At 35.2% G+C, this 22,901-nt stretch overlaps 1 protein-coding gene and 1 pseudogene across 2 annotated transcripts; both read right to left on the reverse strand.

The window, feature by feature from the left end:
• Window positions 1-274: 274 nt before the first annotated feature.
• On the reverse strand, window positions 275-12,533 carry LOC142638317 (GDSL esterase/lipase At5g55050-like; annotated as a pseudogene).
• Window positions 12,534-17,316: 4,783 nt separating this feature from the next.
• On the reverse strand, window positions 17,317-20,552 carry LOC142640557 (GDSL esterase/lipase At5g55050-like). Of its 2 annotated transcripts, none has more exons than XM_075814703.1 (5): window positions 20,216-20,552; window positions 19,917-20,059; window positions 18,688-18,921; window positions 17,896-18,145; window positions 17,317-17,645 (listed from the first exon to the last, which is right to left on the reverse strand). In XM_075814703.1, exons 1-5 carry the CDS (start codon window positions 20,451-20,453, stop codon window positions 17,425-17,427), a joined length of 1,086 nt encoding a protein of 361 aa, XP_075670818.1. In that variant the 5' UTR covers window positions 20,454-20,552; the 3' UTR covers window positions 17,317-17,424. The 2 variants fall into 2 exon arrangements, with proteins under 2 accessions (XP_075670818.1, XP_075670817.1); XM_075814702.1 differs by having other exon boundaries at window positions 19,917-20,077; window positions 20,216-20,490.
• Between the last annotated feature and the right edge of the window lie 2,349 nt (window positions 20,553-22,901).

Below are 22,901 nucleotides of genomic sequence, written 5' to 3' on the forward strand. Positions count from 1 at the left end.
CCATATATACCTAAAAATATTAACGTTATAAAAGTTTCGGCTAAACTACATAAACTGAATGATTTGGAAATAGATTGTAACATGTCATTAATATGGTCTATTTTGATGCACATATACTTAAATATAAGTCACTTCCTTCTAAGACAATCGCTACTAATCCTAACCATAAGAAGAATTTTTGTATTGCTTTTTAATGTTGAAACCCTCTAAAAGGGGCGCACAATAATTAGAAGGTAACATCTTACAAATATAGGGATTGTCTTAATTGGTGAGCTTAAATAGCTACTAGGTGCTTCATATTCATTGAAATGTGTACTGCAAAGAACCATCAAATACATGATCTACAGAGATGCGATTAGCTGCCTCTGTAGGATGGACTAGATCAAAGAATATGTGGTTGCTTCTATTCGAGCAATAGGTTGCAAATGGCAGGCAAAAAATTTCAGCATTAAGGGTCCCCAGCCCGCAACAAGCAGCTTTAACCTCTACAAATCTTACAAGCAAATGTGAAAGGTCTTTAATCATTCTTTTTTGTTATGAAAAATTGAAAAGAAAACAAACTCAAAGGTAGAAAAATAAAGCAGAAATTATGGAAGGACATAGAATTTTTGAAACTCTAGTGCCTACTTAACAAAGTTTCAATTTTGGACATTCTTTGAGTGAGTTTTACATCCATTTTCAAGCTATAGAAGGGTCTAATTTTGCAAAGTGAGTTTGTAGTGACCCAAAAGGGGGTCTTGCAATCCATGGAATCCCACATTGCCTAGAGAAGCACATGGGGATGTGCTTATAAGGAGTGACCTTCCTTTAATGTGTAGAGGCCTTTTCCCTAGCACAACCTGGGGAAGAACAAAACCTTGAGGGACTAAGAGAAATTTGAGCCACCCAAAGAAGACAATATTATGCACATGGGGGCGGGGCATGACAGATGGTATCAGAGCCAGGCCCTAGCCGGAAGTGTGGATCCCACACGCAAGGACGCATGTGCCCGTAAGGGGGGTGGATTGTAGTGACCCAAAGGGGGTCTTGCAATCCATGGAATCCCACATAACTTAGAGAAGCACATGGGGATGTGCTTATAAGAAGTAACCTTCCTTTAATGTGTAGAGGCCTTTTCCCCCATTGCCATGTGCTTTGGGTGAGAACAAAAACCATGAGGAGTATGGGCCCCAAAGCATTTAACGACCCAAGAAAAAACGCTAAATACATATGCGTTATACTTCAAAATGACTAGTCATAATTGAAGCTCCTTGTAGTTGTTAATAAAACCCAGATCTACCTAGTAAATACTCGAATGTGGGACTCATCATACACCCACACACATCACACAATCAATCAAATTGGGGCATCACAATCTCCCCCACTTAAATCTCTAACATCCTCGTTAGGGCCCACTCTGTGAGGTAGTGTCTCTGAGCCCACACGGGGTTAATAGGCCGGCTCTGATACCAAATGTAACAACCTAAGGAAAAGCACTAGTCACATCTGCACTATACCTCAAAATGACTAGTCACAATTGAGATTCCTTATAGTTGTTAATAAAACCCAGATCTACCTAGTAAATACCCGATGTGGGACTCATCACACAACAAGGGAGGGCATTCCTTATAAGCACATCCTCGTGTTCTTCCTTAGGTAATGTGAGATTCCATAAAATGCAAGATCCCCTTTTTGGGTCACTACAATCCACCCCCCTTAAGGGCACACATGTCCTCGCATGTGGGGCCCACAGTTTCGGCTAGGGCATAGCTCTGATACCATATGTAACAACCCAAGGAAAAGCGCTAGTTACATCTGCGATATACCTCAAAAGAACTAGTCATAACTAAGGTTCCTTGTAATTGTTAATAAATGCCAAATCTACCTAGTAAATACCGAATGTGGGACTCATCACACAAGGGAGGGCATTCATTATGAGCACATTTTCATGTGCTTCCCTAGGTAATGTGGGATTTCATGAAATGCAAGACCCCTTTTTGAGTCACTTCAATAATATGTAACAACCCAAAGAAAAGCGCTAGCCACATCTGCTCTATACCTCAAAAAGACTAGTCACAATTAAGGCTCCCTGTAGTTGTTAATAAAGTCCAAATCTACCTAGTAAATACCTGATGTGTGACTCGTCACACATCTACACACATCACACAATTAATCAAATTGGGGCATCACAATATCCCCTCACTTAAATCTCTAATGTCCTCATTAGGGCCCACTTTGTGGGGTAGTATCTCTGAGCCCATACGGGGTTACAAGACCGGCTCTGATACCATATGTAATGACCCAAGAAAAAGCGCTAGTCATATCTGTGCTATACCTCAAAAGACTAGTCACAATTGAGGCTCCTTCTAGTTGTTAATAAAACCCTGATCTATCTAATAAATACCCGATGTGGGACTCATCACACATCCACACACATCACACAATCAATCAAATTGGGACATCACAGAGTTGACTTTTAATGAGTTGATTTAAGTTAAGGAAACAAAAAGAGATAGAGAAATATCCAAAATAACATTAATCAAAGTAGTATAAATAGACGTGTTAAGTAAGTAATATAAATTATGAATTTGTAGATTGATTGAAAAGATTGTATGTGACCAGTCTTGATTAGTCTGTTAAGGATTTATAACTGACTCCAAAATGATAGGAGTAAGGCTTGATTAATATTATTGTAATTGTCTTTATAATTTATATTTTGTGCTCTCTATTTTAGAAAAAGAAAATGATCGATCGGTTGTACCATAAGCAGCTGGTCTCTGAATGAGATCAAGAAAGACTTTGTGAGAATCAAGAGTAGGAGTAGTGTATGTCTTTAAGATACAACTTCAATTATTGCAACATTGATATAAGGCATTCATTGTACTTAACAGACCAGTAATTCATTTCTTCACGGCATTCTTCATTTTCCCTCCTCCTTGCTGGGCAGCATCCAAGTACCCCAGTTCCAAGAATCACAAATTTACGTGCATGAAAACTGTATAAGCGCTGCAAAGAAGTTTTTATAAAGAAATGGACAGCAAAGACTTAGGTTGAATTACATAATATTTTAATTACAAAAAATTTGGCTAATTAAAAAGGTAGTCTCAGCTGGTTTATCAATGATTAAACTGCTGAGCTTAAGGTCTAGTTTAATTTAAGGTTCATTTATTAATATATGACTAATTGAGCAAATCCTTTCCATAGCTTGGCACAGTTTGAAGAGGCACACAAATAGCTTCCATATTTACCTCTGAACAAATTTTATATAATATAATATCCAATAAATTTATGTTATTTTCACAATCTAGAATTACATAATGGCTTCAAAAAAAAAAAAAAGAATTACATAATGTTGTCTTGGAGTCAAAGTGGCCCTCTAATGTTTATCTCATTTATGTTCAAGGCAAGTAAGAACTTTGTAACCTTTAATTTTTCTTTCAGTGATAGGACCATTGAATCCACGTATTGGTGTGGGGTGGTCTTTTTTTGGAGATCTGATGACCTGAAGTAGCCAAGGATGTCGTTGCTTCCAATCACAATGACAAAAATTGATTTTGATAAATGATTTTCTGCACCAGAGGATCCTAGCTGTTTGTAGAGGTCTTCATGCACGATTGAGAAGTAGTCTATTTGTTGGGTCAAATGTATTGACTGGAACTACACGAGTAAATATAAAAGAAACAATTTGTCAGCTAAACATTTTTTCAATTTGTGTGTGTGGGTTTGTTTCTCAAAAAAATAATAATAATAATTATTATAGTAAGTTAGTAACTAATTGATGGATAAGTTAATAAGTTAGTAACATTTTTTTTTTATTTCAAGTTATGCTATGGTAAATATTGTTAGATAGAATAAAATAAGTTAATATTGATGTTAGGACATATGTGGATATTGTTAGAGACACATGTTATGTAAATTGGCTAATCCTTTGACAAAATGCACTTTACTTGTAATTTGGTGGGTCTAGGATGGGTTTAGTACTTCAAGGAACAAGAGTTCAAGTTTAGTATTGAAGTCATGCAAATTTGTCTAAGAAACAAGTGAAGAAGTGTTGTTCATCAAATCTCTACAAATAACTCGAAAAATCATATCTATCGAGGTTTAATGTTGATGCTCGACAGCAGGTCGACAGAAGCTGTATTTGTCGAGAATTATGAAATTTGGATTTTCAGATCAGATTTCACGCATATTCATGTGTATTTGTGTAGGGTTTCTTTTCTCACAACCCTAGACATATATAAGGATTATTTTAAGGGCCATTAAAGATGATGCAATGTGATTATTCATGCATATTGTGACCGAAGACAATTTGCCCTAGTTCATTATATTCTTTATAGAAGCTACTACGTCTTTGCGCCAAGGGTTTTGTAACCAAGGAGATTCTTAATCTTTATCGTTGGATGAACTGAAGAACTTTGCAGCCAACATCTTTCTCAAGTTGGTGTGTTAGTCACATTCTTGGATCCAAGCATCAATTGATTAGTCACGTACTGGGGGCCATGCATTGAAAAGAGAGATTGTCACTACATCGCAAGTCCAATTGGGTATTGAGGTAAGGGTTCAACTGTAGATTGGTATTAGGTACTAGAATTCCTTTTACTTGTAACCGCTTGTTTTGATAATAGTTGATTTTTGGGAGTGATGACCTTAAATTTACCCGGTGTGGTTTTACCTCGAAGGTTTTTCCCATTCGTAAATAAATCTCCGTATCAAATTTATTTTCCGCTGCATTTAGTCTAATTGGTGATTTGTTTGTGCTATCATGATGTAATTAAATCTAATCAATTAACTTGGCTAATTAATTGATTAATTTACCAAAGGGGTCAATACATTTCTGGCCTATCAAGTGGTATCAGAGCGAACACACTCTGATTAGGGTTAATCTTTGTAGTGTGATCCATTGACCCCTGTTTCTCATGGATAGAAGACAATCTCTTATTATACCTTCTTTATTTGATGGCACTAACTATGCATACTGGAAAGTACACATGAGAGCTTTTTTGCAGTCTTTAGATGAAAAGGTGTGGCAAGCTGTGGAGATTACCTGGACTAAGCCAAAGGAAGCACCGGCTGATCAGGATGATGCCAAGATTAAAGCGGCAAACTTCAACACTAGAGCATTGAATGTCTTATTCAGTGCGGTCACCAATAAGGAGTGCAAGAAGATATCCTCTATTGAAACTGCTAAGGAAGCATGAACTATCCTCCAAACAACCTATGAAGGGACTAAGGCTATTAAGGATTCAAAGTTTTAAAGGCTTACTACGAGCTTTGAAGAGATTAAGATGGAGGAGGATGAGTCGTTTGATGATTTTTATGTCAAGCTGAAAGACATAGTCAACTCTGTCTTTAATCTTGGGGGAACTATTCCCAAACCCAAGGTTGTAAGAAAAGTGCTCAGATCTCTGCCTGAGAGATTCCATGCCAAGATCACTACCATTGAAGAAGCAAAGGACATTGACAAAACTCCTTTGACAAAACTAGTTGGCAACTTGTAAACCTATAAGTTGGGTTTGACAAGAATCGGGAAACTAAGCAAAAGTAAGAGCATGGCACTGAAGGCCAAAAGCAATGAGACCAATGAGTCTTCTGATGATAAAGATTCCAAGATGAAATCCTACATCACTAGGCAATTTAAGAAGTTTATGAAGAATGCCAATGCGAAAGGATTCGACAAGGACCGAAAGCAATCCAATTCTTCACAATTCAAGACCCAAGATAGAGGAAAGAAGGATGCTAAGGATGACGGTCAGTACACTATTCCCTCCGGACCAAAGTACTTCAGATGTCAAGGTTTTGGACATATGAAACAAGAATGTCTAACACATCTTAAGACAATTAGGAAAAGCAAGGCTCTTGCTGCTACCTTGAGTGACACTAAGCCTGAGGATGAGTCAAATGAAAATAATGATGAGGGAATCTTAACTGCCTTAACTGCCATAGTGAATCCTACTGAGGGGATTGTCGAAGAGGTAGATGAAGAAGAGGACTTGGTGAAGTCTAAGTTTGAGAAAATGGATGAACAAGATGACATCCATACAGCCTATGATAAGTTGTACAAGGTTTCCGAGAAGCATGAGAAACTTTATAGGCTGGCTACCAAGAAGCTGAATGATGTGGAGCTAGATCGAGAGGAACTCTCTTTAAAGGTTGATGAAGATTGGAGATTTGCGATTCAAGAACAACTTCCTTGTTGAAAAGACAAAGAAGCTTGAGGAAGAATTGTTTCAAGTTAGAGCTCAATTGGAGAGGAATTCCAGTGCAAAGCTCGATGAGATGCTAAACTCTCAGAAATCTGCTTTTGATAAAACTGGCTTAGGGTATGATTTCTCTTCTCCTAACATTGCCTCCTCTAGTACTACTGTGTTTGTCTCACCTGCTATTAATGTTAATTCTGAGAACAATGAATGTAAAACTGAAATAACTAGTGAGAACATACACAAGGGCAAATCTATTCTAGGAACACCCCCTAAACTTGAAAAGAAAGAGACTAGAAATCCTAGGACTAAGAAGGTTAATAACAAAAAGTCTCAACAAAAGGAGACGCATCTCTGTCATCACTGTGGAGCTTTAGGGCATACTCGTCCAAATTGCTACAAGTCGTTAGCTACTCAACAAAGCAATAGTATGCTCTCGTCCGGAAACCAGAATCAGTTTCCATCCTCTCTGACCCATCTTGGAGATCTTCTCAAGGCCCTTATATTCCTTTCGAACTTGAATGGTTTCAATTCTTCCCCTTTACCGCCGGATCAAATGTTCACACAAAAGAAAGGTTCTTCCAAGGTGTGGAAGTAAAAATGCTCAAAGTAATTTAGTCACTTTTTCCCTCTCTCCCTTTATGGTTATGCATTACTTGTGTGTTTTGCTTTCTTGTTTTTGAGTCAGTCTTGTTTTATACTTTGCTTTGTTTAACATATTTTTATTTGTTTTCTTTTTTCAGTTTTACTTTTTTTTCATAAAAATAAAAAAAAATTGAAAAATCAGAAAAATATAAAAACAGTGTGTGTTTTGTATACATTGGTACTTGTGTACCTTAGATGGCCATTGAAACAAAGTTTTCTAAACTTTGTATCTCTTGTAGCTTAGATGAGCATCTCAATGCACAACTAAGCAAGTGAGCTTTGTGGCTCGTGTTTGTGATGAGTACGATTAAGTAATCTCTTATACTTAACATTTATATCACTCTTTTTGATGAGAATGACTAAAAACCCTAATAGAAAGGCATAAATAACTATCTCACTACTAAAATCCGCCAATCATGTATAACATCAGTGTGCTTCAGCATAGTAAAATTATGATTTTTTTGGCTTACATAATTGGATATTTCTTTTCTCTCTTATATACCCATGCATGATATGTTCAAAAAGCAAATATGCAAAGAAAAATAAAAGCAAAAAGAATCAAAATGCTTTTAAATATAGTTGCAAGCGTGTTTCTAGGAGATGTGGAAGTTATTGGGTGTACCTCAAAGGTGATAGTCCCCATCAAGCAGATATTGATTTTCTCATATCTCCAATCATCATAATATGAGACACTTTTGCACTCTTGCCATGTTTTTCACACACAACATGCAAATTCTTTACTATTTTTTTATACATGTACAGGTACAATGTGATTTGGTCATCACAAGAAATACATATGTTAATGTATACTTACTAAACTATCTTAACTTGTTTTTGAAATATAAAATTGGCTAACTTGTTTTGTGTGTGTGTGTGTGTGTGTGTGTGTGTGTGTGTGTGTGTGTTTTTGAATCTTGAATGCTTTGCATTTATGTTTAGAGATATTTTGAGAGTTTAACATGTTATTTAGATCTATGTTTGAGTAGCTTGCTTGTTGCGTTCATTTCTATGTGTTTTTTCGTCTCTTTGAAAAACTCATTTTTATTAAGCTCGACAGCTTCTCGACAGATCCTCAACAACTTCTTATCTATCGAGCCCCTTGGACTTCCTTTCTCAACAAAAGTTAGCGCATACTTGATCCATTGAGCTTTCTAGGATTTGTTCCGATAGCTTTTCGACAGCTTCTCGATCTATCGAGAAACTTTCTGTCTGGCCGATAGAATCTCGATCCATCGAGGTACTTTTACCGTCGACAGATTCATGATAGCACCTCGACAAATTCATATCTGTCGAGATTTAGTTCTCAACAGATCTCGATAGCTCTTTGATCCATCGAGCTGCAATTTCTATATATATACTCAGCGCAAAATCAGATCTCATTTTCTCAACTCTCTCTCGACAGAAACACTTTTCTCTCGCCCTAAACACTTCTCCCTCACTCAAATCTCTCTACCCTCTACATTTTCGGCCTCTACCAAGCTCAAATCACTTGGTAAGTGTCCTAAAACCTTCATTTTTCATGCATCCATGCATTTTAGACCTAAGTTTTGGGGTTTTTGAAATTTTTGGGTTTTTGAGCATTTTGTGATATTGCTGGGTTGGGTGTTATTGATTTGATATTGTATGCTCATGCATTGAATATTCCTTGCATTTTAACAATGTTTCATGCATTTAGATGTGTGCTTGATTATTGTTGATGTGTGCTGGTAGGTTTGGATTGGGTTTTACCCATGATGCAATTTAATTTTTGTACGTCACATGTTCATGCATATTTCATGCATACATGGTTGTGATTGTGTTCTGCCTTCTCTCTCTCTCTCTCTATCGGATAGACTGCAATATAGCACCCAAAAAATGCAAATCTACTCCGGCTCAGAACCCTTTTCGTGGTTCTGGGTCTTCTTCTTCTACTCTTTCCCCTCTTCACGTTCGGTTTTGTGATGAGAAGACCTAAAAGGACTTCTCCTAGAACTTTCAGCGACGTGGCATTCATTTGGAACGCCAAGTCATTCTGTCGGACTTTTCCAACACTTCTCTCCCCACCATTATTCGAACTTAGGGTTGGGATTCTCTCTATGAGAGTCCTTTGAGATGTCCCATCATGATTATACAGGAGTTTTACTCCAATATACACGGCGTTGATACCTCTATGCCTCTATTTGCTACATTCATTGAAGGTACACGTATCGTAGTTACCCCGGATCTTATATCCGAGGTACTACATATACTGAGGGTAGCGCATCTTGACTACCCTGGTTGTGATCATCTCCGAACCGTGTCTAGAGACAAACTCATCTCTCACTTTTGTGAGACTCTTTTCATATGAGGTGGTAAGCTAAACACTTCATGCTCGAGTTTTGCAAAAGGTCCAAGATTCCTTAATATGGTGATGACATTTGCTCTTACTCCACTGTCTCACTATAACTCATGCTCGTTTCCTTGTTGCACTAATGGAGGACCTCTCTTTAGACTTTTCTTCTCGCTTTATCACATCGGTCATCAATGTTTATCAGGATACGGATACACGTGATAAGCTCATCTTTCCTTCTACTATCACGCGTATCCTTCGACACTTTTTAGTCGAGATTACTGATTCTCCTCCTCTCTTCCCCATCTTATGTACCATTGACGCCGGTACTGTTCAACGGAGTGAGGTTCAGCTTCAACCGAAGCGGCCGCGTGTGGTGACTCTCAATCCTGCAGCTCTTGCTAGTCCTTCCACCTACACTCCTTCTTCCTCATTCGGTGGTGTTACCTTGGAGGCTATCATGGTGCAGCTTTAGCACATGGATGCTCGCATTGACACTCTCTCTACTAAGTTGTGTCAGGTGAACACTCGTGTCGATCGTATAGCACAATGACAGGCTCGCCTTGGTGGTTTCGTCACTTCTTCTCCCTCTCGTTATCCACAGGCTTCAGCAAATGAGGATGGCGATGATGGTGCTGATGATGAGGATGAGGATGCTAGCTCTTCCAGTGATGATGAGACGATGACCTCTCAATGACTTACCTTTTGTCATTCATGACAAAAAGGGGAAGTAGTTTTGGGATGATGAAAGTAGTCTTATACTTAGGAAGAGAGTTAGCATAGGACATTTTTTGTTAGGGTGAGTGCCTATATTTTGAGGGATGTAATGAGGATTTTATGTACTTTTCTTTTCTTTATCTTTAGTTACATTATCCTCTTGTACACCAGTTTTTTGACCATTTATTTATGACATACATTGTATTTATTTTCATTTATATATATATATATATATATATATATATATATATATATATATATATATATATATGATGTATGTTGTTTTTCACCTATCTCTCCATGTGTTGTTTCTTTTTTCTCTTTATACACATGTTTCTTTATATATGCAATCCTTTATTTCTATTCCACACTAAGATGCCTTGATGAATTTTGTTTAAAGTGTTTCAAAAAGATAAGTTGTGAAAATCTATCGTGCCATGAACTCTCTTCTTGCAAAGTTTTTCAAGAGTTTGTGTTAGGGTTAGATTTTATTGTATTCAACAAGTGGTTATGAGTTTAGTGATTTAAGACTTCACTCATATTTTATTTGTTTGATGTAGTTTTGTCACGGATTGCCAAAGGGGGAGATTGTTAGGACATGTGTGGATATTGTTAGAGACATATGTTATGTAAATTGGTTAATTCTTTGACAAAACACACTTTACTTATAATTAGGTAGATCTAGTATGGGTTTAGTACTTCAAGGAACAAGAGTTCAAGTTTAGTATTGAAGTCATACAAATCTGTCCAAGAAACAAGTGAAGAAGTGTTGTTCATTAAATCTTGACAGATAGCTCGACAAATCATATCTATCAAGGTTTAATGCTGATACTTGACAGCAACTCGACAGAAGCTGTATCTATTGAGAATTACGAAATTTGGATTTTCAGATCAGATTTCACTCATATCCATGTGTATTTGTATAAGGTTTCTTTTTCTCACAACCCTAGACATATATAAGGATTATTTTAAGGGTCGTCAAAGGATGCAAGGTGATTATTCACGCATTGTGACCGGAGACAATTTGCCCTAGTTCATCATATTCTTTGTAAAAGTTACCGCGTCTTTGCGCCAAGAGTTTTGTAACTAAAGAGCTTCTTGATCTTCATTGTTGGATGAACTGAAGAACTTTGCAGCTAACATCTTTCTCAAGTTGGTGTGTTAGTCACGTTCTTGGATCCATACATCAATCGGTTAGTCACATACTAGGGGCCATGCATTGAAAGGAGAGATTGTCACTACATCGCAAGTCCAATTGGGTTTTGAGGTAAGGGTTCAACTGTAGGTTGGTATTAGGTACCGGGATTCCTTTTACCTGTAACCGCTTGTTTTGATAATAATGGATTCTCGGGAGTGGTGACCTTAAATTCACCCGGTTAGGTTTTGCCTCGAAGGTTTTCCCCATTTGTAAACAAATTACCGTGTCAAATTTATTTTCCACTACATTTAGTCTAATTGGTGATTTATTTGTGCTACCACACTTATTGCATGTAATTGAATCGAATTAATTAACTTGGCTAATTAATTGATTAATTTATCAAATGAGTCAATACATTCTTGGTCTATCAATTGATATGTTTGTTTAAATAATAGGGTTTTATGGTATAAAAAATTTACAACTATAACTTTTATCAATATGCGGCAGGACAGGGTAGTGTGAGTCTAAAAAGTCTAAACCCATCACAACCCCACCACTTTTGCGGGGTGGGGAAAACAAGCACGAGTTGAAGTTGGGAGGTGTGGGTTAATCCGGGTGGGGTAAAATTGCTATTCCCACTCACCGGTCTCCAATCTTAAGTACAGTATCTTAGATGTTGTTTTTTAGGTTCCCTTCTTAAGATTTAGCCATGTGACTACTTAACTAAAAAATACACTTCCATTCCATGAAAAAAAATTCACATGGCAGAATTTTATGAGAAGAACCTAAGGAAAAGCACCTAAGTACTGTACCTAACTCTTACCCTAATAAAAATGGTAAACAGAGAGAGAGAAAAAAGTAAAATAAGAAGTATTGGAGATACAAAACATAGCATTAATTAGTGAAAGTTTTTATTATTTCACTTACCAAATATGGGTCGATGCCATCCAAAATTCTGGCACCTCTAGAGGCAAAGCTAACACCGTTTAGGAATGAAACGTTATTCTTCTTAGGCTCATTTACTAGAGAAAGGTATAGTGGTGAACTTGGCGAACCCACTTTCTCAGCTGCCCAATGCTCCATTCATTTCAAATAGAAATTTACGTTAAAAAAAAAACACCACATTATTACTTTCCACTCTTCCAACACGTGAAGGTACAATAGTACAGTATATTATTTCCTAGAAGCAAAAAAATAAAAGGATAAAAGGGGTATATGTTTGATTAACTTACCAAGAAAATTGATTGATGTCTTGGTCTGATGATATAGAGCTATCATCAGTAGCGGATGCTATAGGTTGAAACTCTCTCTCAAAAAAAAAAATCTGCAGCATTCATGCCATTAGTAAATCTCCCATTTGGTTTTTGGTTAGGAAAGTCGATACCATAGTGAGGGAAATCAGCCTTGGCAAGAGAGAGCTTAGGTGATTGTTGTTTCCCACATCTACCAAGGAGTCTCCAAAAACAAACATAGCTGGAACCACTTGAGCCTCTGAGGGATTGAAGCCTATAATGATGTAGAAAATCATTACTAGAACTTTGCAATTCATTGTGCTAAGCAAACCTGACTGCTCTCTCTCTCTCTCTCTCTCTCTCTCTCTCTCAAACTGGTATGAATTACAGTTGTTAGGTTCTAAGACCTTTAGGTTTAAATGTATTAGAACTCTAATTTGTAATGTTGGCAAATCATGATCAAAATGTTTAAGTCTTGTTTAGACTACTCAAAGTATGTGTCTTTAATGTAAAGTTGGAATCGAGTTGCTACAGAAGTTACTGTGCAATTCTGCTTGGCTCGATCGATCGAGAATTAGACTCGATCGATCGAAAGTCGTGCAAATTGTTTTTCTGCAGAAAATTCCAACTCAGCCCAAGCCCGTTTTGTGTATAGGGTTTTATGTGTAGGGTTTTATGTTTTGCCCTAAGTATAAAAGGGAAAACCCTAGCCACGTTTTTTAAGAGGTTGTTGCTGCTGTGCGTGTGAATCTTCTATAAGATCTAGAGGTATTTGCCTTCACACATACTTAGGGTTATCAAGAATCAAGACTATGTCAAGAACTTGGTGATCATTCAGTTGCTGCATTAATAGCTTAAAGATATACAAGCAGGAGTGCTTGTGCTTGCTAGGAATCCAAAAAGGAAGTAGTCCGTGGACTCGGAGCTGTCACGTGGTCGTGGTAGTAAGTTTCCTACTCGAGATAGCAATAGGATGTTAGTGGTCTAAGTCGCTATTGTGTAAACTTCAATTTCTTCATAGTGGATTCAGTTTTACCTTGAGGATAGCTAAGTTAAATCCTCCTCAGGTTTTTTACTAGTTTGGTTTTCCTGGGTCATCATATCATTGTGTTCTTTATTTTCCGCTACTTTGCATGATATGATTTATATGTGTTAACCTAGATCTGCATAATTTACCTAAGTTAATCACTTGGCTAAATAACTAGGTTAATCTGGTTGTTTTAAAGGGTCTAAAAATGAACAACAGTGCTGCTGGGTTGGATTTTAAATGCGAAAAATACAGTCAAAGCCCTTAGGTTTGGGCAATGCCAGCAGATCCAACTATCCAAGACATTTTAAAATTAGTAACTTGGTTTCTAAATCCAGGAAAATTATGGTGTACTCTGTCACCTCTCTTCTTTCTCTTTGCTTTTCATAAATTATATGGTTTTATGGTAGATTACGTCATTTGTCTACCATTCCACCAAAAAAACTTTTTCATGTTCAAAATTGTTGAATGAAAATCAGTATCTGATTAAAAATATATATCATAAACTGAATTAGCAATTTTAAATATGTGGGAGTCTTGTAGTGTAATGATGGATAAGTGACCTGGTCTATCATGAGAACCGTATAATTTTTCCTAATTTTCCATGGGTTTTATCAGTGATGGATCTAAAAAAAAAAAAGGTAATGGTCTTAATGGTGTTTTAGTCCAAGTTGAACTTAGAGACCAAAGTTGATGGTGTTTTAGTCCAAGTTGAACTTAGAGACCAAAGTTGAGATGAGGGATAAAGTAAGTTAGTTTTAAAATGTTACTGATTTTATAATTTATAGAATGGAAGGGTTGGATGAGGTGTATCATATCCGTAAACAAGTCATAAGACATTGCCTATATTGACACTCTTGACAACTTATTTAATTTTTCTTTCCTTATCTTCGTTTATTATGACTAAAAATAATTTATGGCAAGTTGACTCGTTTCTTGTATTTAGTCACTGTGGGGGTAGAAGGGTCAGAATATGTTTGTGAGCCTTGGGCTTGGTCCGAGGATATTAACTCGTCTGAAGATATCTTAGTTATAATAACTATACTGGATATAAAAGCCAACAAGCAAATTATTACGAAAGAAGCTGGTTGAAATGGTCCGAGGAGGGAGATATCCTCGACTATATGGAGTAAAAGTTATACTATCCACCCTGATGTATATAAGGGAATTCTAGAAGGTCTGGTGAGGGAGGATGTGTTCCACATGAGCACCGGGGGAAGGTGTGAATAAGAAATATCTTAGAGAAAGCTGCTACCACCACATTAAAGACTCTACACCTACCCCTCTGGCCGCATTAATAGGAAAATGACCTCTGAACAGTAGTGATCAGTGTTACAGCTATTTTTTGAGGACTTCAAGAAGGCAATGGATGGGACAAGTATCTAGATAGGTGATCTGGTCCATACGCAGAAGATGGTGGGAAGGAGGAAGGTGATATAAAATGAAAAGAAAGGCATTCAATAGGTGGATCGAGAAAAAGAAAGAGAAAACACTGCACACACCACCTTCAACTATAATCTATTATTGAAAGAAAAAGAGCAATACAAGTCATTCTCGGCTTACGTCCGATGAGAGTTTGTCATATAATCATCTCATTGCACATGTATTGGCGATCTAGCCCATCATACTTGTTATCCGCTGTCCATAAAACCTAGGTTTCAAGCCCACGCTCTAAAAATTTCATTGTATAAGACTTTTTGGGCTTGCACCCTTCACACGATTGGGCCTGGGTGCAAATTGTGTCCTTACAGTCACAATCCTGAAAAATAATCTTGAAAACACTTTTGTTTATCTTCTTTATTTATTGTAATTCTAAATAATTAAATGAATCAAAACTTTCAATCACAATATGAATATTATGTGGAATAATTAAAAAATTAAATTTAGTTTTTTTCATATATACACATTAATTCATAACCCGTGTGATGAATGAATAAATTTAACATAATATTCACAAAAACATACCATTAAAAGGTGAACCATAATGCGAATTGATTTTTTTTTTTTTTTTGGTATTGTATATTTATGTATCTTATGATAAATGAATACTCAAAATATATATATTGTGAGGTCATGGATTTTGGGATTTGGCCGAGAGCATGTGGTTTTGGCTGAGAAGCATAGGTGGTCCGAGTCCAAGGAGTATCATCTCCTCGGATAAAGCCAAACGCAAATCTGGTATAGATCCTAATGATCAAGGATGACCTTCCAGGAAGTTCTAATGATAGCAACGAGCATCATGAATGTACAAGAGGGATAAGGACTCAAAAATATCTAAGGGAAAACTCCTCTCACCGCATTAATGAGGAAGTGACCTCTAAACAGTATTATGGCAGCCTTACAGCCACCCCAGAAGACTTTTAGAGGGGGCTGATGGGACAACCATCAACTGTCCACATATGGTCCACGTGTAGGGTAAGGATGAAGGGAGAGATGTAATATAAATAAGGGTAGAGATCTCAAAGAAGGGGGGATGAAAAAAGGAGAAGAGAAAGCACTATAGCAATCTCAACAACTCTTGTAACCATTGTCATCCAATATATGCTAGAACAGAGCTCCTCGGACTGTGCTGAGAACCAACTTTCTCGCACAAACCGAGTTCAATTCTTGTTGGCTCATCATCCAAAACCATATTAACTGTTATCCAAGCACTAAAGCCTAGCTCTTTGACCCACTCTCTACAAATTTATTGTACTGGGTTCACTGGGCCAAGATCCCTTACATTTTGGGCTTGGTCTGAAAATTGTGTCCCTACATATATATATATATATATATATATATATAAGGTATATTTGTTACAAACTTAGAGTATATTCAGGTTTCTCAAAAAAAAAAAAAACTTAGACTATATTCAACTAATAATTTTTTGGTCATCTCTTATGCATAAAATTTAACAAAACTAATGTCATGAACTTTGTAGTTCAATTGATATATCTTGGTATTTTTAATGAAAACAACCATGGTTTAAATCTCTATCTCATATTGTAACTATCAAATCATAAAATTTAAAAAAAAAAATGGATATAATTTTCTCCTAAAAGTCTATAACCTTAAATTGTGTATTGAACTTTAATGATTCTTTTTTTCCCCCTTTATTTTTTAATCTTAAAAGTTCACTCTTTACTTCTCACCATCATCATAATTTTTTCCTCAAATTGGATATAATTTTCTCTCATCATCATTTTTTTTTTCTTTTGGGTTGGATTAAGGTGTCAAATAAGATGTTCTGATATTAATTTATTCAGAGAAGATAATTAGGATTTGTCATAAAGACAAGTGAAAACTCTAGGTTACGCTCCTGTCCCCAACAAGTGTATATTATCAATTTGTTTGATTTTTCTTTTGTAACTATAACTAGAAAGAAACCATGCGAAGATAATCAAAATAGAATTAGAAGATGGCCTTGTAATGCTTTCTATCGTGATTCATGAGTATCCAATATTGGTTTGAATGACTATTTTTCTCTATTATTATTTTTTAAAAAATATGATAGAATTTCAACCTATAATATTTGCTCTATGATAATTGCTCTTTATTATTAGGTTAAAATATCAATCAGTTATTTGAGTTTGGGGAGGGGGGGGTTGAACTCCAAATTTCTTAGAAAATAATAAACTTTACAAGTTGAACTAACTGGAATCTACTTTCTCCATTAATTTTTTTTTTTTTTTTTTACAAGATAGAATTCTACTCTAACCTAATCTAAGTGTATATATGTGTGAAGCTCCCTCCTAGAGACTTGAACCTCGGCCATTGCCCCCCCCCCACTCCACAAGCACTTATACTTGTAGAGTGACCATATTACCAAAGGTGTGCAGTGGTACTTCCTCCATTAATTAAAATTGTGTATAACATGAATAGAAAGAAACTTAAACATGCAAACCTCATAACATGGGTATATTATCAATTTGTTTGAACTTTCTTTTGTAAGTATAACGGGAAAGAAACCATGCAAAAAATATAGTATTTCTTGCTTGGTTTGGGAGAGCTTATTTTGATGGTCAAGTATCTTGATGCGCATATACTAAAACCAAAGTCACTTCCTAAAAAGTCAATCGCTACTATCCTAACCATATATGAAGAATTTTTGTATTGCTTTTTAATGTTTAGACCCTCTAAAAGGGGCACAATCATTAGGAGGTAACATCTTACAAATATAGGGGCTGTCTTTATTGGTGAGCTTAAATAGCTACTAGCTGCTTCACATTCATCGGAAATGTGTATTGCAAAGAACCATCAAATATGAGATCCACAAAAATGCGATGAGCTGCCTCTGTAGGATGGACTCGATCAAAGAAGATGTAATCGCTTCTGTTGGAGCAATAGGCTGCAATTGGCAGACAAAAAATCTCGGCATTAAGGGTCCCCAGCCCACAACAAGCAGCTTTAACCTCTACAAATCCTGCAATCAAATATGAAAGGTCTTTAATCATTCTTTTTATCACAAAAAATTGAAAGGAAAACAAACTAAAGGTAAAAACTAAGTAGTGCCTACTTAACAATATGTCAATTTTGGATTTTCTAACCTAAAACCTAAAGTATGATTTTGGAGAATAGAATGACATAAATAAATACATGTCACTGACCTGATTAATCTGTTAAATCTATATTTTTTTATCTCTATTTTATAAAAAGAAGATGATCAGTTTTACCATAAGTAGCTGGTCTCTGAATGAAGTCAAGCAAGACTTTGTAAGTGTCAAAGTAGGAGTAGTGTATGTCTTTAAGATCAAACTTCAGTTCCTGCAACATTGAAATAAGGCCTTTATTGTACTTAACAGACCAGAAGTTTATTTCTCCGCGGCATTCTTCATTTTCGGTCTCCCTCCTCCTTGCTGGGCAGCATCCAATTGTCCCAATTCCAACAATCACAAATTTACGTGCACCAAAATTGTATAACCGCTGCACAAAGTTTTGATAAAGAAATGATCAGCAAAGACTTAAATTGAATTATATAATATACCAATCACAATAATTTGACTTGTTAAAAAGGCTTGCTCAGCTGGCTTATCAATTAATGAACATTGAACTGCGATTAAGGACTAGTTTTAAGGTTCATTTACTATATGAGAAAATCCTTTCCATAGCTTGTCACAGTTTGATGAGGCTCACAAATAGCTTCAATATTTACTTCTGGACAAATTTTATATAAGATAATATGCAACAAATTCATGTTATTTTCACAATCTAGAATTGAGATTAAAAAGGAGTCAAGCTAGCCAAGTGAAGCCTACTCAAAGAATTGACAAGCTAAGCTCAAATTTTATTGGCTAAGCACAACTCAAACTTGATAGGCTAGTCTAAACTAGAGCTCAAGCCAATCTTGAGTAGTATTTTTCATCAACAGTGTTCTAATAAGCTAAAATTTGGTTTGACTTGACCCCTATGCAACCTTACACTATAATGCTTCTTGTTTCCTAAACTTAAAGTAACAACTTAGTTACCTTTAGTTTATCTTTCAGTGAAAGGACCATTGAATCCACGTATTGATGTGGGGTAGTCTTGTTTTGGAGATCGGACGACCTAAAGTAGCCAAGGATGTCGTTGCTTCCAATCACAATGGCAAAAATTGATTTTGATAAATGATTTTTTACACCAGAGGATCCTAGCTGTTTGTATAGGTCTTCATACACGGTGGAGAAGTAGCCTATTTGTTGTGTCAAATGTATTGACTGGAACTGCACGAGCGAATATAAAACAAAACAATTTGTCAGCTAAACATCTTTTTTTTTCCCAGTAATTATAATAACTAATTGGCTATGATAAAACTCCCACGAGTAGTGGGTAGTGGGTTATCGGTTTGGTTTTTGAGGAATCTAAATCAATAGAATCAGTAATAGAATATTATAACTAAATGTACGGATACCACTTTTTTATTTTTTTTTATTTTTTTTTTTAAAAAAACCCTATAATAAAACTAGCATCGAAGTTAGACCACTTGAGAATGATATTATTCTTACGACTTGTCACGTCACCAAATTGTAGATGAAGATGTCTCCACATCATTTTTTTGAGAAAGTTTATAGGTACAAAAAATTTGATATTTATTGATATTATAAATTATTAGTGATAAGTAAATAAATGATATCAATAATAAACTCAAATAAGAACCTATAAAAACTTACGAATGACTAACTCAACTGATGTGAAATATGTTAATCAATTATTTTATTGTGTATTACTCTTTTGTTTTTCTTCTACAATGTTGAAGGACCAATGGGCTTTTAGGACCTCAACTGTCAAATACATTGGCTTTTTCTGCTTCTTGAATTGAAATTTCAGGCTTTAGGTATATGGGCCATATTCCAAAAGCCCAGTTTTGGGCCTCATCAGGTCTTTTCTATAGCTCAGTGGTCTTTAAATTTCATGTGGGCTATGTTAGATTCGGTCACATCTCTTTTGATGAATAAGACTTACACGCATAGCAAACTAATTGCATAACCGTGAAAAAAGAGAATCATAGGCGTGGGCGTAGCTTAATTGATAAAGATTTATGTTGTAGAAGAAACTATAATATGGTAATACGTGAGCTTCATGACAAGAAATTTAGCTTTAATACAAAAAAATAATAATAATAAAGAGGTACAGAAAAACTGAAGAGAATCAAACAAAATAATAGTCTTAAACACACACAACATAGCATTAATTAGTAAAAGATTTTTGATTCACTTACCACATATGGGTCGGTGCCATCCAAAATTCTGGCACCTCCAGAAGCGAAGCTAACACCTTTTAGAAACGAAACGTTATTATTGTTGTTTGAATCATCTACTAGAGAAAAGTATGGTGGTGAAGTTGGCAATCCCACTTTCTCAGCTGCCACAAAATGTTCCACTCATTTCACATAGAAATTTAAGTTAAAATAATTAATAAAAAAACGAAAACAACATATTGCTTTCCAACACGTGAAGGTACAGTGTACAGAAAATAAATAAATAAAAGAATAAAGGGATATATGTTTGATTAACTTACCCAGAAAATCTGCAGCATTCATGCCATTAGTGAATCTCCCACTTGCTTTATGGTTAGGAAAGTCGATGCCATAGTGAGGGAGATCAGCCTTGGCAAGAGAGAGTTTGAGGTAATTGTTGTTTCCCACATCTACCAATGAGTCTCCAAACACATAAATGCCTGGAACCATTTGAGCCTCTGAGAGATTGAAGCTTATAATGATGATGAAGAAAGTCAGTAGCAGAACTTTGCATTTCATTGCGCTAAGCAAACCTTACTCTCTCTCTCTCTCAAATTGGTATGTGGGTACAGTGCACGGTTGGGAGTTAATTTATATAGCAGATGAGTTGGATGAGGTGTGTATGATGTCGGTAACAGATGTCTTTTAAGACATTCCTACATGGACAGTCTAGAAAACTTATTCGATTTTTTTTTGTTTTTGTTTTTGTTTTTCTTAACTTCTGTTTAATTTGAGTAAAAATATTTTATTGAAAGTCCATTCGTTTCTTGTATTTAGTCACAATCCTGAAAGCATAGTGTTAGAGATACAAACTATTTTATAAAAAAAATTACAAACTGTGATACGGTGAATGATTATTGGTAAATAGAAAAGTGATATTAATGGTGAATTTAGATAAAAACTAATAAAAGATTAACCACATCAACATTTTATAAAAATATTGTAAAATAATTTGCAGTTATAGCATTACTCATTTTGAAATAAGTAAAGTGATCCTTAATGCAATTATCAAAAAGGGAATACACTATTTGGAGTCGGAACAATAAGCAAGGATGGACAAAATGTCCATTACAATCGCAAAAAATTCCTAATGGGGTTCCTTGAGAGGGGTTGATGATTGAATTAATGACATTCTTTCATCTCTTTCAAATTGGATGAGTTTATAGCTGTTTTGTTTTGTTTTTGTGTAATTCTTGGAGACCCTAACCTATCTATCAATTTTTAGATTTTTCCTATAGTTAGTATCCATATTGGTAGGGGCAAAAATTTATCAATTTAACACCACAAAAAATCTACTTTATCTATTTTACTACTTCAATTTACAAAACACTCAATTACATAAGTGGTTTTATTTTAGCATTTAACACAATAAAATAATATAAACAACGTAATAAAATAATATATTTACTACAATAAGAAACAACCACTACCACTAACACAATAAAATAATATATCTTTTAATAAAAAAAATCTTATCTTCTTAACTATAGTGCACAACCATCTTCAACTGTGCATTGTTACTGTAGCGCAACAGCCAAATGATATGGCTATAGTTTCACGAATGCACTAGCTTTCTGTGCCGCTTTTGTTATATCTAGTTGCTAAAATTAGCATTTTAACCATATGCTGCCACCAATACAAATGATCTAACCCAATATGTTTTGCACCGTTTGGCCTTCATGCCTCCTTTAATAAAATCTTACTCTTAACTAAAATTAAACTAAAGATAGATTAAGATAAACGAAAAAAAAAAAAAAAAGATTAATGAAAAAAAGGGTCATAGATTTGTAGTTAATTAAAACGACTTTTTCTTGCATTAATGTAACTTCCCACCTGGTATGCTGTCGTGACCCTCACCCTACTTCTATTATGGCCACAAGTAACTCGCACGTGACATCTCGCCAAACTTTAATATTTGTCTTAATAAACTTAAAATTTTCCCTATATGTTTATACCTAATTATTATCTATATTTATATCTGTATATATAATATATGTCTTTCCTGGACAAAAATAAATAAATTTATATATCTGAAAGTTGTTTAGTCACATCTACATTTATATATATCTAATTACTATTTGTCGAGTCATGTTAGCTGACATTTTCTTTCCTCTTTTTAATCATTTTTCTCCTTATTAACTTCTAACCTTACAATTACGCTTCCTCCAACATCTCCCAACTTTTACCTTTTTATATCTCCACTACACTATATACATTAACATTGCAATTCTTCTATCACTTTGTCTTTCTTTTATTTTGACTTTTCTTCTCCCTACTTTATTTACTAGAAAATTTTGATATTCCTTCTTCCATTCAATTCATATTTTGTCCACATAAAAAAGTTAATACAATCTCTTTCTCTACTTTTTTTGTGGATTTTTAATTCTTTATTGCATCTCTAAATTATGTTGATGAATTTTTGTGTTGAACTCTACTTTGATTTGATGCGATTTAGTTGTGTTTTAATTTGTTATCTTCTTTTTTTTTCTTTGATTGTTAGATGTTGTCTTATGACATTATATAATGATATAATGTTACTCTATTACGTAACATGGTTTGGATAATTTGGTGTTTACAACTACCTTTTCTTTTGAGTAGTCCTGTACTCATCTTCTTTTATAGTATATATTTGTTATTTCTCTCAAATTCTCTCCCAAAAAAAAAATGCGATCTCTCTCTCTCTCTCTCTCTCTCTCTCTCTCTCTCTCTCTCTCTCTCTCTCTCTCTCATTTATTCTTTCTTGCAACTCTACTTTTGATTGATGAATTTTTATGTTTTTCGAATATCTACATTAGGTTAATATATTTTTGCAGTGTGTTTTTTGAGTTCTTCATCACATGTACTCTCTCTCCCTTTTATAGTTTTGATTTGAGTTAATTCTTAGATATTTTGAAAGTAGGAATTTGAGTTTATATCAAAATGCAATTTACATGACTATATATTTAAATATATCCATCAATTATTTGA

This window comes from Castanea sativa, chromosome 6, assembly GCF_040712315.1.
Source record: "Castanea sativa cultivar Marrone di Chiusa Pesio chromosome 6, ASM4071231v1".
NCBI classification, from domain to species: Eukaryota; Viridiplantae; Streptophyta; class Magnoliopsida; order Fagales; family Fagaceae; genus Castanea; species Castanea sativa.